We start from the raw sequence: 15,810 nt of genomic DNA, 5'->3' as shown, positions 1-15,810 counted from the left end.
AGAATAGTCTTTGTTTTAAATATATACATTTAAAAATGGAAAAAGTGGAATATGAACAAGAGAAAACTTCAAATCAAAAACAGTGTCTGCAGAAGCCTTTACTGTGAGTTACAGCTACAATGGATTTAGATCTGCTCTTGCAATTTCCATGCATCTACAAGCCTAAACAGTTTATGAGGGACTTGCTGTTTGCCATGAGAATTGGAACGTAGAATTAATTTGCTTATACATAGCCACTGTTAAGCCAACTAGGGTTTTTTTTTAACGACTACTTATTTTTAAAGTTTGCAATTTCAGATGAGCCTTTCTCCAGAGCACATCCTGGAGCCGTTGTGTATATAAAGTGCACAAATATCCCAGCCTAAATGACTAAATACTTAAATTCTGTTGCAATTTACAAACGGATTGGGGAAGTCCACTACTAAGCACTAGTTTCTGGAATGACCCAAAATATTTGGTTATGCCTTGGTAATACCCAATACGCAGAACAACACAGAAGCCTTCCCAGCACACAGCATTAAACCAAGAGCTTTAACCACTGTAACTGTTCTGCTGTGACAGCTATATAGATTTGCCTGTGTGTATATGTAACTGCGCCCTGATGCTGACGCTGCTCAGGAACTGCAGCTGCTCCTCTCTGACAGAAAAAGAGAACTGAAGAGGCAGGACCTGATCTTCAGGCTGCTGGTTTTCAGCTGGCGCCAGAAGCCAGGCTCACACAGCTGCCGGTAAAAGTACCACTAGCCCATCTACCCTCGTAAGTGCAAACAGTAGACCCAGACTACATGCGTCTGTTGTTGACATCACCCATTGCTGTTCACCACCCAACATCCTGCCAATGTCTCCTCAGAACAGAAGCAAGACCGGCTTTTCTTAGTAATTTTCTTTTTTTGAACAGCTAGAAAATAAGGCATGCAATTGGCAAGATTTGTCCCTATTAATGTCACATTACATGCATCACTGACTGAGTATGTAGGAAAGCTTCAGTTCTTCCCCTCTCTTCTGCTCATTATTAATGATTACACACAAAGCATATGCTATGATGGGCAGCAGGTACAGCATGTTGTTAATAGGCAACCAGCGCAAACAATTCCATTTACTTCCAGGCTGGACCTTTCCTTTCAGCACAATGAAAACACATTAAAGAAAAGAAGAAAAAAAGACAGGAAAAAAAAAAAGTTCTATGAACAGCAGAAATATCAAACCTTGTTTCCCTCCAGATTTGCTTCTCACGTGTACCCCATTTCCTCAGTAATTTTCTCCAGTCTCTCCTGACCCCCTCACCATCAGCTGTGCCACAGGCAGCACTGCACCCTGCTCAGCAACAGCTTACAGTTGTGCTGTGCCACTGGTCAACCTGCACGTCTTCACCCATCATTTCACTGATCAAAAGTTACCATCTTTACCTGGGATTTATTTATAAGAACTTAATGACTTTGGTATCTGCATTTCTCTTTCAGATTGGGCGGAATTTGGCCAACAACTTCCAAAGAGACTAGTAAAAACAAAGAATAGACCGTCTTACAAACTCCACATTATTAAGAATCAAGGAAAAACAGATGTTGTGTGTACTTTTTTACTCCTGGGTTCTGAACTTTTAGACTGAAGTCAAAATGCCAGTTTCCCCTCAGTAAACACTTTTTATAAAAAACACAACAGTCATGAAACCATAAGACTTTCAGAAAAAAACAGAAAAAAGATATACACAAAGATACATAGAAGATTCATTAAAGAGATGCATGAAAACTGCAAATAGGATTGACAGCTCTGTACACCAACAATATTCCTAAGTAATTAGCAAATAAGCAGGTACAGATTTAAACAAGACTAAGATTTCTTAAAAATATATGAAAAAGTGTCTGTCTCATATTCTCAAAAAATAGTTATTTTAAAGGAGCATTCTAATCTTAGGTACTCCATTCAAATTAGTTCATACTGTCTAAACCTTATTAATGACTGTTCCACTGAAATGTACTAACTGTGTTATAAAAAAATCCAGCCATACTCAGCTTCTGAGCTAACAACTTCAGAGTGGTTAAAGGTGACAAGGCCAAGACCAGGAGCCACAGACACAGCCAGATTCTCATGTATTGAGATCACTGATGAGATTCGTTTGACCTGTCAATTAGAGTATTTTTGCAGACAAAAGACTGGGGGAAGGGAGCTGGCAGATGGATAGTTGAAGTTCAAACACAAAGAAAAGGGATGGATGTTAAAGTACCCCAGCAAATACTAGTCAAAGTTTTAATGATGAATCTGTTGGGGGAAAAACCCAAACAAACAGAAAAGCACCACCATAACCCCTATTTTTGGATCATCTTCCAAAAGAAAAAAAAAAACCCACACCAAAACTACGCAACACTAGTCAAGCAAGGAGAATACCCTGATATTTATTATTATATAGAGAAAACAGGCAAACCAAGCATGACACAGAACAGATGTATAGGGAACACTGTATCTACTTTCCCCGGAAATTCTTCTGCTCTCAGCATTTTCCATACTACTGTCTAAGAGAAGAAATGCATAGCAGATACACAACAGAGTTACTCAGCAGGTCTTTCCTTCTTCACACATGCCAGAAGAAGCCAAACCACAACATTTAGACTTCGGAAGCTCCACTACATCCAAAGTTGGAGCAACTCCCATGCCCAAGGAAAAGGCTGGCAGCTTGCTTTCATGCCTGCCATTCTCTAAACACCTTATTCCTACATTTCAGTTCCAGTAGATTTATCACCAGGTGGACAAACCATGAGAGGCTGCTGTGGAGATGGCACAAACATCTAAGTAAGACACAACTGGCAGGTAAGGCCATCTGCCATTATTCCAGTGACAAGGAGGACACACCAAGTACTATACGGCAGGGGACTGGCAAAGAAGTGAGAGACTCTCTGAGAGGAAGCAAGGGGAGATGAGTGAAGGGAAAGAGACCCCTGAAGAAGAACTTGTGTATTTGTCTCCAAGTACCCTGGCTCTCAGAATGGAATTCATTCATTTGAGGTAGCACTACATGAAGACACTCCGATTCACATCTTAAAAGTAACAGTCACCAAAAGAGCATGTTTGTCCAAATCTATTCTGGGGCTGTACAATTCCATGTCAGGGATCAGTGCTGAATCCAGTTTCAGGTGGTCACAAGAGCAACTGAAGAAAAGGTTCTGTCTCCCTCTTCCTTAAGTGTATATCTGCACTGCCACATACTTAGAATAATTGAAAAACACTACCATTTGAAGAGATATGAGTTGCAGGTATACCACAAGGGAACAGAAAGACATGGTTGTTTTTCTGAGCTATAGGAATGAAGTACTGAGACTTGCTGTTGACAATGGTCACTTGTTTTGACAGCTTTGTAGAGCTCTGGTAACTACCTTTAACAACAGATTAAAAAACAAATTTTTAATAACCAACAAACCTCATAAAACAGGAGATACACAAGCAGATAAACATCCCTATCATAAGCTTAGTGATCTGTTTTATTTTTCCATTACTTTAGGAGAAAATATTATAGAACTCTTTTCAAGTAAAGATCCCTTTATCCCTAAACCTCATCTAAACACCAAGTACCCCAGCATCCTGACGTAGGCCTTCCACATCCATAGAAGAGGAAAGTCTAAACAGCAGCATTAGACAGCTTTCACAGGGCATACTACCACTGAAGCACTGTTACAGTACCTGCATCGTACTGTCCAACCTGGAACACATCATAAGATGACAACATGCGGGTCGGCACGGAAAAAGCATCTCATGCTAACTAGAAAAGCTTCCGGGCATGTCGCAGGAGAACAGACCATGCTGAATGCCCCAAAACTGAAGCAAGTCTGAAACAGATAAAGTGCCACTGGCAGATTTTGTGCTACACCAAGTGGACCAGTTTAAGAATATAGGTGACACTTCATAAGTACGTACCAGAGCTCATTCATAGGCTTCATATAATAGTGATATCCTGCAATAAGGAGAACAGTTACATCCAAGCAGCCTTCAGCCGCCATTCTGCTTTTCAGTGACAAACTTGCCACATGGTCATGGGAGACACAGATCTGCCCAGACAGGTCCCACCCAGCGCATCTCCCACCAGCTACCATGTAAAGAGAGATGGTCGTACAGCCACCAATTAAGCGTTCACAGAGGGCTGCCCTGGCTGTGGCTGAGCACAGAGAGAACGGAGGTGGGGGAAGCCTTTCAAAAATCCTGGGCACAGCAGCAGACTTGATTGAGTTTTCTACAGATTGCCAGGGTATAGAGCAGCTACCAGGCTTGGTGTGTATGTCGTCACTGCTAACAAACGGTGGTGTTCTGTAGTAGCTGGATTTCGGGAGGGGGAATAAATAAGCAGTGCTTCATGGCTTTGTACTTCATTGTTGTTGCCTGGGCAGCAGACAACACCACCGCTTCTCAAACGCAGACGGCCATGAGCATGAGGATGGAGGCAACCCTCTGACCAGCTGGAGACAGCCAAAGCACCATCTGTCCACAGTGCTATGCAGGCCCAGCAGGTCACCAGGTACAAGTGTTCTCAATTTCCGTACTAATGTCCTTCCATTCTTCTGTCATTTCCATGCCAATGCCTGTATAGCCTTTGAAGATAAAAGTATTACCAGAAGCAACTGCCGATTGACAGCTCTACACTGTAAACAAGTGTCAAGGAAACAAAGCCTTAATGATGCTCTGTCATCTAAAAATACTATAAACAATGTCTGTGTTACTGAGGAATAAAAGAGGGCCTTGTTCCTAATGAAGAGGATAGACTATCAGAGAAAAATTCACTTCCCAGTCCTATAGGACTCAGTGCATAAACCTAGGGTATTCATTCAACTTCACTGAGCTTTGGATCTTGCCAGTCCCACTGAGGGGACAAGCTGACACTACTGCAGTGACACAAGGGATCTCAGAACTAACAAACAACTGAGAATTAAGGCATTGGTGCTTGGAAAAGTTCATTATAAATCTTCTGTGGAAGGCACCGCAGAAACATAAAGCATTATTAGAGGTGTGCCCTACACAGCCTGCCAAGACAAATCCAAATATTAACGCCACCAAGACAAAAATTAAACTATTTCTCCCCTTTACCTCCTCTTGGAAACCTTCCTGTATTTAATAGATTTTTATGCCTGCTCTCTTCCCAAGTGCTACAGTTTGATCGGTTTCTGGTGTTCCAGTAGTGACTTCCTCTCTGGGGTTTCCTCCTCTGTGACCCAAAATAAACAGCAAGGTCTGCCCACCACTGTTCCCCTGTTAATCCATGCATTATTTTAGAAGACCCAGAAGTGAAAAAGACTCAATTAGACAACTGACTCAAAGAAGAGACAGAGCTTACAATATCATGTTCTTCAACCTGTTGAGAAGGTCATGACCTATTTAGCATGAAAGGGAAACAAAGATATCATAAGGTGTTATAGAAAAATATATTTGGAAATCACAGCTTAGTTCCTCCAGATCTCTGCTACTTTGTCCTCTTTATCCTCTCATCCAATTCTGCCCAAATACCTTTATAAATCTAGCCATTTGTTTCCATATATATTTCTGATAATAGTAACGTTTACATTTTTAAAAAAGAATAAATGTCACACAACAAAAATGTCCCCACCATTCTGAAATCTCAAATCTGTCACTATTATTCCCCTTGCAGGCTATTTTGAGAACTTACAAATATATAGGAAAAATGAAATTTGTAAGTTATCAGTGTATGTTGTTTTCCAAACAACTAAGGAAATGCTGCCACTCCTAAGTATGATAACATTCTAGCCAAAAAAGCAACATAGTGTTAACCTGGAGAAGCACTGATGGCAAAAAGCTGTTTCCCACATTTTAAAGGTGTCACTTTTTCAATCATTCATCAATATGATTTAGTCAAACAGGTGCCTTTCTGAAAACCACATCTCAACACCATCCACTTGACTTATGCAGAAGAAACTTGATTCTGAAGAACGTCATGAATGAAAATGAATAGCGAGAGTCATCTCTTTGCTACATGAGTGATGCCCATTTAATGCCAATGGAAGCAGGCATATAATTCAAAGTAAAAACACAAGGGAGAGTGAAATCCATTTCTAGGTTTTCTATACTTCCAGTGCTGTGTGTGAGTGATCTTTACAACAGAACACAAATCTACAGCACACACCTTTCTTTTGTTCTTATACGCTGCTATTATCCTGGAAATTCAGGAACTTTCAAATACGACCCAAATGCATGAGAGGACGTCATTCCAGAAAGAGGACTAAAACTAGGATTCCCTTCCCACAGGCATCTTTAAGATTTTGTTTCATCTCACTTCAGTCAAAAAAAAAATATTTTTTTTTGGAGGTGACGCATGGCATTACAAATGACGACATATTCTTCAGCAAATCAGTTGGACAAAATTACAAGATAACATTTCAACCACTTTCCACTAAAAATATCAACAAAAGGGATATTCCAGTAAAACATATTTATTTAATCAAATCAGTGTTTTTCTGTATTATAAAATTTGTTTACCAGCTCCTGTTATTAAGAAAGCTAAAAATTAGCAGTTTAGGGATCAGACACTTTCCTGTCACTTGTTAGGATGGTAAACTGGTGCCTCACTTAGCTTACTAAAGACCACCAAAAAAAAAAAAACCCCAAAAAACCCCCCAAAACAACAAACCACAGTTGTTTAGCATTTTATAATGAGCTGTCAAGCCAAAATGACATCAGAAAAAGAACATCACTAACATTCACGTTCCCCAGACGTGAAGGCTAAGACATTGGTTCTTACCAACTCTTGGGTTATGAGGCTTGAGCACATCAGTACTCTGCCAGCTTGCCGAAGTGGGATGAGGAGCTAAATTGTATTGGGACCCATCTGCCAAAGCACACACTCAGACACGGGTCCTGACCCAGGCTGTCACAGGTGAGGAGGACCTGTGCAGCAGCCACTGCTGCCAAAGCCAAAGCATGAAGCTGGGAAGCTGGCACCTTTCAACCACACTGTTCTGATATCTTCCTCTTCTACCCCTCTCAGCCCCAAGCCCTTTATCAATTCATCCTGTGCAATTCACTATTTAATATAACTCTTTTTATCACGTAGTTTAGAATTAATGTCCTACAGTAAACAAACTTAAAATTTCTCCTCGTGGGATAGGTTTTTAGTGTCTCAAATAAGTTGCTCTAATTCCATGGTGGTTATCTGTTCTCAATTCCCCTTCCCTCATTCATAAGAATAAACAGAAAAATTATTTTCATGGAGAAACACAACACATCCCAGAAAGAAAAAAGTAAAAAGCAGAAATAGTAAGGTGCTGAAGAGCAAGAGACTGGATATCTCCAGGATGGAAACGATTTACTATTAGCTCAGGAAACAGCAGACCATCACAAACAGTTTCAGAAAAGTCAGGTTGTTATCCTGAAAACCAGACTGTATTTCTCAGTGCTGGCAAAACTATTCATTAATAAATGTTTTCATATGACACTTGATCTTTCGGAAAACTTCCAGGGGAAAGGCAAGGTAAATCACCCTTCCTCAGCTTGTGGCTGAGGAATTAAAGAGATTGAGACTCAACTCTTATGGCAAACTCTTCAGAGCAGTGACCTCTGAACTTCAAAAATAATCACAAGATAAACATCATGGTTTTCCCCAAAGGTCACTTTCAACCTAAACTAATTTATGATTCTGTATTTTCAAAGTTTCATTTTGGGGTGGGAGAGAAACCAAACCAGGACAGTACTTTCCTGATACAAGTGTTTTGTCAAAGAGAAAGAATCCCCAAGCCTGTATTCTAGCAAACATTGTTTCGAAAACCGCCAAATCAAAGTAAACCTCCAGAACTTTGTAACTCAAATGAAAGGATCACTTTTAAGGATATTACCATGCTGAATTTAAAATGTAATTTGAATTGTGGTTTTTTAATCCTTGTTGCAGACTAAATACTTCAGGAGGCATAATTAAGGTCTCGCACCTCATTTTCAAGCTCTCATCCTAATGAAAACTAACAAAGATATTCTGGTAAAGCACAAGACAAATCAACCAAAGGAACTACTTGTATCATCATGTCTCCTTTTCCTTACTGACCCTGATGACCATAACGCATTTCAAGGAAGTTTGGATAAGTTGGTCCCCACTGGAAGAATTACTTAGACAATCCCTGATCTTCATGCCTGTGGGACTGAAGCTCCTGACCTCAAGCAAGTTTGTTTCTCCAGGCAATATGCCAGAAGTGTTATCGGCCCTTGTGTAAGATTCCAGAGCTTCCCATTTCATCTACATCACAGCTGTCTTCATGTTGCTTTTCATATACTGCCAAGACACTTCTGTATACCAATCTTCCAAAGCTTCTGAAAGCTTCATACTTCTCAATAGCAAGGCACACACTTTGATATTGACAAGTTGGCAAGGAAAGGATGTACTTTACACTCACCTTGGTGTTTAGTTTAGGCTCAAAAATGAGCCTGAGATGCGTTGACCAAAAGTCATCAGTGCACTGGTCTATGCACTTTCAATTACTATCATACAAATGATTGAGTGCCAACACTGAAGAACTGAGGCACTAGAGCACATGCATGCTGCACACGTTTCATCACCTCTGCCTGTATACTCTGCAAACCCTTTGTGTTTTGCCTCTCGTAGATTACATGTGCCATTCTGCCCAGCTCTCAGCATCCACTTCAAATTCAGGCAGTTTGTCTCTCCTTTCTCTCCCTGACAAGATAGGTTCAGCCTTATCCTCTAGAAATAAAAACCTAAGCTACAGTGGTGCTAAAAAACAAAGCACAGCAAAAATAAGGTTTCCACCTCCTTGTCTCAGTCTGAACCACAGCCTATTGAGAAATGTGAGACTTCAGGCTTCAGCCTTAGAAGTGCTCTTCTGAATGAGGGATGCCTAGAAGTGGTTCAACTTTGAATTTAAAGCTCTGGCTAAGGCTGCACCTCCCCCACCATTATTTCTGAAGTTGCAGTGCAGTTCTGAAGCTAATCTCCCAGTTTTCCCAAACTACCATCAGTTGGTTTGATTTGCAGAGCAGTTTTGGTACACTTGAGATACATTCCTTTTAGAGGAAACTAAACCAGAAGCTCATATCCAGATGCATAGCAAAGGCATGCCAGCTACTAATGGGATCAAAGCAATTATGGATATTTGGATGGCTTCAAGCTGTATGAATGATAGAGATGTTAAGATCAGGCCACCAGAAAATCTAGCAAGAAGTAAAACTGGGTGTCCACAACAACTTCTGACCTTCTGATTCTCTCTTCCAAAAATTGAAATGACACCCACAGTACTAAACTGATTATTTCAGAGCATTATGCCAGCAAGGCATCATGTTAGATCATCCAGTTCCTTACCAGGCATATTCATACACCAGTGCTGTAGCTCAGTTCTAATGACACCAAAATTAGCTCAGAACCCCAGTAAAGGTCACATCACTTACCAGGCCATTGCAAGTGCTGATTGCTGCTGTCCCACTCCTGGAACCTGGCTGCCACACTGTGCCAATGAAGTGGCAAGGAACTCCTGGGCGAGCTGCAATCTTCGCACTAGTGTAGTTGCCATGTCTCCTTTCTACTATGTAGTTATGGGAAAGAAGTCCCACGTGAACAGTCAAGTTAAAAAACAGATCCTTCTCCTTGTGGTTAATTTTATAATATATCATGTTTTCCTTTTGGCTGAGATCTTCCCTCTTCCTCATGTTTGAAATGTGATGGTGTAAATTAAACGAAAGAAAATGGCCGCTTGCATCTACTCTTGCTGGATCAACCACATGGTATTCTGGCAAGGTCTTGATAAATTGCTCTGTAGGGAAGGGGGAAAAAAAAAGAAGCAAAACTAAGGTGAGTGTTAGTCTGTTCAGATCTTGCATGATTTAAAAGGGAAACTCAAAAGTGACTGCAATTCACCACACCATCCTACTGACACAAAGGCAGGCAGTGCACAGACCACAATACAATCCTTATTTGGGCTTTCTACTCTCCTGTTATAACACACAATTTAGAAGTTAAACATCCTTCTTTTCAAATATTTCGCCACCATTCATATAAGAGATTGACTGTCACACACACATTCTTTCCCACTCCGACAAAAGCTGGGAACCCTCCCTGTTCTAAGTCCCCAGCATCCTCACACTTCCAGAAAGCTGACCACCTGAAGCAGGAGACAGAGCCTTACAAATACAGATGGGTGAAGGGAACACTACTAACTGGTTTTATAGGCTGCAGCAATAGCACATCAGTAGCATCAGCATTAGCAGATGTTGCAGCATAGGAGGGAATTTTAAAGAAGGGTTTAAAGGGGAATGAAGTAACTGTGCCCTTTTGTATAAGAGATTCCAACCAGCATAACATCGGACATCTTATCACTTGTCAGGATCTAGCAGGGGAAGAAAGCGTTACTGGCATTCCTGTGTCTGCTATGATACAGAACAAACAACACCTGTTCTCAATATTTTTTTCTAAATTAGTGTAAAACTCAAAAGCCCCAAGCAAATAACATAAATCCACATAAAACACAGTCCCTAAGTACTCCTACCCTAAGGGCCAGATCTTCCACTGGCGTACTTGACTTAAGCGCAGGAAGTCACAGTCTGAACATATTTCATCAAAAATAAATTGTGAGAACACATGTCGTTCCAGCTCCTCTTTCCCCAGGGCTTTCTTCATTCCCAAAGTCCCAGCCACTTATACATGAAGTGATTACACTTCATTCATTAATTAAGCTGGTTAACCAAGCAATTAGCCTACTCTAGGTACTTCCAAAACGATTCACTCCTCCCTAGGACTGGTAAAACAATCCTTCTAGAGACACTTATCTCTCCACTGCCTGCACCTTCAAAGCCACACAGGCTAAGCCAAGCCCAGACAGATAGGTGTCTGGATCTGTCCCCTTTGGGAAGGAACATACCTACTCTGTCCTCATTAGTTGCTCCTGCTTCTTTGGACCCTTGAGACACGTGCACTGAAACACTCCCAATTCAAAAAAAGCCAAAACAACACAAAACTCTCAGTTCCCAGCACATAGACAAAACTACGTGAGAAATCTTGCCTTGCCTTGGTAGCACCTTTGTTTCAGAAGTAAGCTTATTCTCATACACTGATGCATACTGATTTCTTTGTACACAAGCCTTCCCACCAGCCTGCCATGACTTTGTGCCTCTGTAGGACAAGCCGCAGCAGTGGGCTTTTAGATCTCACCTGCCACAGTGGCAGATCTCGACAACACAGCAACTAACACCTGGCACAAGTTCTGAGAAACATCTGCCCTTGTCCACATAAGTACAACAGGGAGTGCGACACTGAAAACTCAGTCCACACTTTCACACCTGCAGCATACACAGCCTGTAGATAGCACAAAAGGTGCAGCTGCCAGAAGTTTAGCAGCAGAAATCAAACTTGAGGTCCCCCCTTCCTCACGCTCCAGACTGAAGCAAAAAAGAGGCAGAAAGGCGGCAGGGGAAACACCCAAAAATATGGCTTACCTGCAGAAGCTGAATTATAAGACTTCTGAAAAGTCCCACTCCCTATATGGCACCAGCAAAGAGAACACTGCAAGACCAGGCCCCCATTTCTATGGTTTTCAGCACAACTCATGAAATAATTGAATTAAATGCCTGAAGGAAACTTACTCGTTTGCTGTCACTATGAGGTTTGCCTCTGCTTGATGTCTTGAGCTTAATTTGTTGTGGCTTAACTGTTAAACTCCATGCAAGACCCAAGACTTGCAGTTTTGGACTTAAGCTATTCAAGGAAGTTTTTTATTTCATCACTACAGTAATTAGTGTGTAGAGGTTAAAGCATATTAGACAATACAACCAGTAAAAGGGAAAATAATGCCTAAGCATCCAGTGGCAACAAGATTATCAAAGCAGAGAAGTCTAACTTCTTCCACCTGCTCCTTAAATACTGATTTCTGAATGCTAGTCACTGGCATTAGAGAGGAGAATTATGCTGCATTAATAACATACCATAATATAACTGCAGAAATTAATTATTAAAAAGTATATTAAATATATAGTATTAAAGCATATTTAAAAGATCAGAGGGAATAAGATTACCACACAACGAAGTTTAGCAAAATGAGGCTAAAGATATTTCTGCAAGTAATCACTATCAGTGTCGTCTAGACTGTAGGGTAGAGGTTAGTGAAGGCAACCCTACTAAGAATTATTTACTGAGGTCTGCATTAAATCTAACATACTGCTTGGCTTTTCTAGCTGGAGAAAAGTCTAAAACAAAGACAAGCACTACAACTCTGATGATACCTTTCTACCCTTCTAGGAAAAAAAAATAACGCTCAACTAAGATGGCAGAGGCAACAAACAGAAAAACTTGATACACACAACCCAGACTGCAGAAGAATACGTATTCTTCAACACTGACTGACTCAGCTTTCCTAAAGTAATAATTAATTCATATTAAAACACCACAGGTACCCATAAAACTTAGTGCCAACAAACACTACATGGAGGGAATCTATCGCAGTGCCACTGACAAACCTTGAGGCTGGCATGTCACAGCATCCCCCTTGACCACCTAGAACACTCTCCACTCCAGGGAAGCCTTGCCTGTTGAGGGGCACTACTCAGGATTTATAGTCCAGGAAAGGGAAGACTTCCCTGGGCAAACTGTGTAGCTTCAGAGAATGTTCTGTCTTTCTACAACTGCAGCCTGAGTGTGCTGACTTCCATCGATGCCATGTGCAAGACCAGAAAATCACACTGAGCAGGACACATTCAAGTCAGTACTTTGCCTTGCAACCACAGTGTTCACACAGGCCCTTCTGGGCACATGGGACAAGCAAGGTCCAGGCCCTTCACGCTTGTCTGAAGAGTCTAATTGTTTAAGTTGCTGGAGAAACCTTCCTTGCAGACTCTCCTAATTCTGCATCATTGAAAACATCTGATAATATTCAAAGCCACTGCTGTCTGTTCTGCTGCTCCTCTGTGGATTCAAACTCACGACACGTGGCAAAGAACTGCCTATATTAAGAATGGCTGTACACAAAGTGAATAAACTTGGATAAAGAGAAACACACGGTCTGTCACACATGACAGGAAAAGCACAATTTCTTTTAAACAGATAACACATTTTCTGACAAAATTCCTTTAAGATGTGACACATCATAACTCGCCATTGTTTCATCTCCATCTTAATAGTTCACCTATATCTGCCTCTCAGACCCTCTGGCTTGTTTTCAAATAATTCCTTGGGATAAGAAATAGTGTTGCTCATCTCTGGATGAACCGCCTTCCCAAGCCAAAGAAAGGCTCTGTACCCAGGGAACACCCTGAGCTCCAAAGCCCCAAAGCAGCGAGCAGGCCTTTAACGTTCAGCATGGGCATCCTTAACTGTCCTATCTGCCACACTCGTGGTGGATGTGGAGGGAGCACAACACTTAACAGTCACTTCAGCTATGCAAGATACAAATTTTAGTCCTTCACACTTAGCTCTGCATTCAATCTTCTGTCGCAAAAAATTAGCCGAATTTTGAACTGTCCCTTTGCACAAAGCTATTTGCAAACTCTTGGAAAAACCTAGGCTTTTCATGCCTAGAAAGTTAAATTAATTCTGAATTCATTTCCAAATGCCTGACAATTAAACAGCTACTACATGTTAACAGAGCCATCTCTGTTCTGTCCCATGCAGAGTCACAGGAATGCAATGATTGTTTGCATTCTCTTTAAATGAATCCAGCAGGAACTAACTTCAGGATAATTGTTCACTTTTCAGGCAGCTTGTTTAACCACTTTTTCCTTCCACCATCTCTGAGGGACACAGAAGATTCTTCTCCTCTGTGCTCAAGCTCTTCCACTGACAGTACCAACAGCTGTTAACTGTTGCCCCTGGAAGGTTTTCAGGAAAGAAGTTTTTCTCCCACGTTTTCAGGTCTTCTACCACCAGGCAGAGTCTTCCAGCTAACCACAATTTCTCTCTCTTGGGAGTGGCTTCTCTGGTTTTACTTAAACAAGCAACAGGATAAAATTCCCGAGTTACTCTCCCCCAGGGAGACGTGCAGCCGGTACCAGCCAGGGCAATGAAGTTAATCCACCTGGGGCAGCGCCTCAAGAGACAACTCCTTGCAGATGAAGCCCTGCTTTCAGCTTACCATCCTCACTGAATTTTAGTAACTCACAGGGGGTTTCATACCCTGATAACACCCATCCTTCTGTGGCTTGTGCTGCTGCAGTACAGAAGTGATAATTTGTTTTAAACAAGCAAACAAAAAACAATCAGGGCGGTAAACTTTTCCAGTGCAGCAATGCAATAGGATTCCTGTATTTAGAGATGTCTCTTAACGAGAAAGGCGAGTGAAACCCAAGATTTAGCAATACCTTCACCTACACAGCGCAACTGCATGACTTCCGAAGAGCAGCTGGAAGGCGCAGCCGGAGCCGTGCCCCCCCGCCCCCCCCGCCGAGCCGAGCCCCGCGGCCCGGAGCCGCCGGCCGCGGGCAGCGCTGCCAACTCGCACCCCGCCGGGGCGCGGGCACGGCGCCGACGCCGGAGCGGGGACAGCGGGGTCGGCACACGGCGCCTCGCCGCCTTCACCGGGCCGAGCAGCGCCGAGGAGGCGCGGCGCGGCCGGCCGTGAGACCACCCGCGGCGGCCGCCCTCCCCTCACGCCGTGCCCCGGGGAGCTCCCCGCACCCCGCCACTGACCTTGCCTCCCGTCGGGGAAGAGGGGGCCGCCGGCCGGCGGGGCCCAGCCCAGGCTGGGCGCTTGGACGTGGAGGACGAGCAGCCAGAAGGAGACGTGTGCCGCCCGGCTCGGCGGGACACATGGCATGGTGCGGGCGGGGAGCTGCCGAGCGGGGCGCCGCGACCGCCGACGCCTAGCCGGGCTGCCGCATGGCCGGGCGGCGGGGCAGCGGCGGAGCGGCCTCCCGGCGCCTCCCGGACACAGGCGCCGCTCCCCAGAGGGGCTGCGCGGGGCCGTCCCGGTGTCTGGTTTCTGCCGGCGGAGGAGCGGAGCGCGGTGGAGAGGGAGCCGCCGCCGGGGGCCCCCGCCTCGGACCCGCCGGGGTTAACGCGCTGGAGCGAACCGGGCCGGGCCAGCGGGGCGGGGAGGAGAGGCCGCCAGCGGGGGCTTCCGCCCTCCACGGCGGCAAAGGTGGGGCGTGAGCCCCGGCGGCCCGCGGGGAGGGCCGTCCCGCTGGAGGCGGCCTCCCCTCCCCGGCCCCACGCCGCGTGTCTCCGCCGCGCGGCCGCGGCCAGGAGCCCGCCGGGGCCCGGAGCCCGTCGCGGCCTCGCAGCCCCGCGCCCGCCCGGACAGCGGTTCCCCCGCGGCGGGTCGCCACGGCGCTCGAAGCACGCAGGTGTTGGCCGCGCTGACACACGGCGGGGGCCTCGCCCCGCCTGAGGCGCCCGGAGCCCCGCGGTCCCTCGGCGCCCGGCCGGCCCGGGCACCTCATCGTGTACGCGGGTGCCACGCACCCCCGCCGAGGCCGCTGCCGCCCCGAGGCCCAGGTACGGCCCGCCGGGGCCCGGGGCACTTGCTGCCGTGCCGGCCTGTCCCGGGGACCCGGGCCCGGTCGCTCGTCCCCTTCGATAGCCCTCTGCTTGGAACTGGCTCTGCCGTGGGTGTCTCGGACAGTTTCACAGCGATCTCTGCGTGACCACACTCATTCCTCTGCTCAGACTTTCCCAAAGGCTGTCACAGCTCGGCCGCCCTAACTGTGAGATCTGTGAACCTCAAATCCCTGAGAACCAAAATGCAAGAAAGAGTTAAAACTCCAAGGATTTCTAAATCAGATAGAAATGTGGCTTCTCCCAGGCTTTAGGCAGGATAACTCTGAAAACAGAGCATATTTATAAAGGAGTGATATTTGATTTATGAGTCATAATGTGCTCTCATCTAGCTAATGGAAGGA

The 15,810-nt window shown here is 44.4% G+C and overlaps 1 protein-coding gene across 2 annotated transcripts in view; it reads right to left on the bottom strand.

The window, feature by feature from the left end:
- The window catches only part of ADAMTS12 (ADAM metallopeptidase with thrombospondin type 1 motif 12), a 162,139-nt gene extending 147,203 nt beyond the window's left edge, over positions 1 to 14,936 (bottom strand). Inside the window, exons 1-2 of one of the 2 annotated variants that reach the window (XM_056324413.1) lie at positions 14,600 to 14,936; positions 9,379 to 9,740 (exon numbers count right to left, since the gene is read on the bottom strand). In XM_056324413.1, coding sequence (XP_056180388.1) covers positions 9,379 to 9,740; positions 14,600 to 14,726 — 489 coding nt within the window. In that variant the 5' untranslated portion in view covers positions 14,727 to 14,936. The remainder of the gene's footprint in view (positions 1 to 9,378; positions 9,741 to 14,599) is intronic. The other variant, XM_056324412.1, reaches the window with a different exon arrangement.
- Positions 14,937 to 15,810: the final 874 nt, after the last annotated feature.

The sequence above is a fragment of the Falco biarmicus genome, chromosome Z (assembly GCF_023638135.1).
Source record: "Falco biarmicus isolate bFalBia1 chromosome Z, bFalBia1.pri, whole genome shotgun sequence".
In the NCBI taxonomy this organism is placed as follows: Eukaryota; Metazoa; Chordata; class Aves; order Falconiformes; family Falconidae; genus Falco; species Falco biarmicus.
This window is presented reverse-complemented; position numbering and strand designations above follow the sequence as displayed.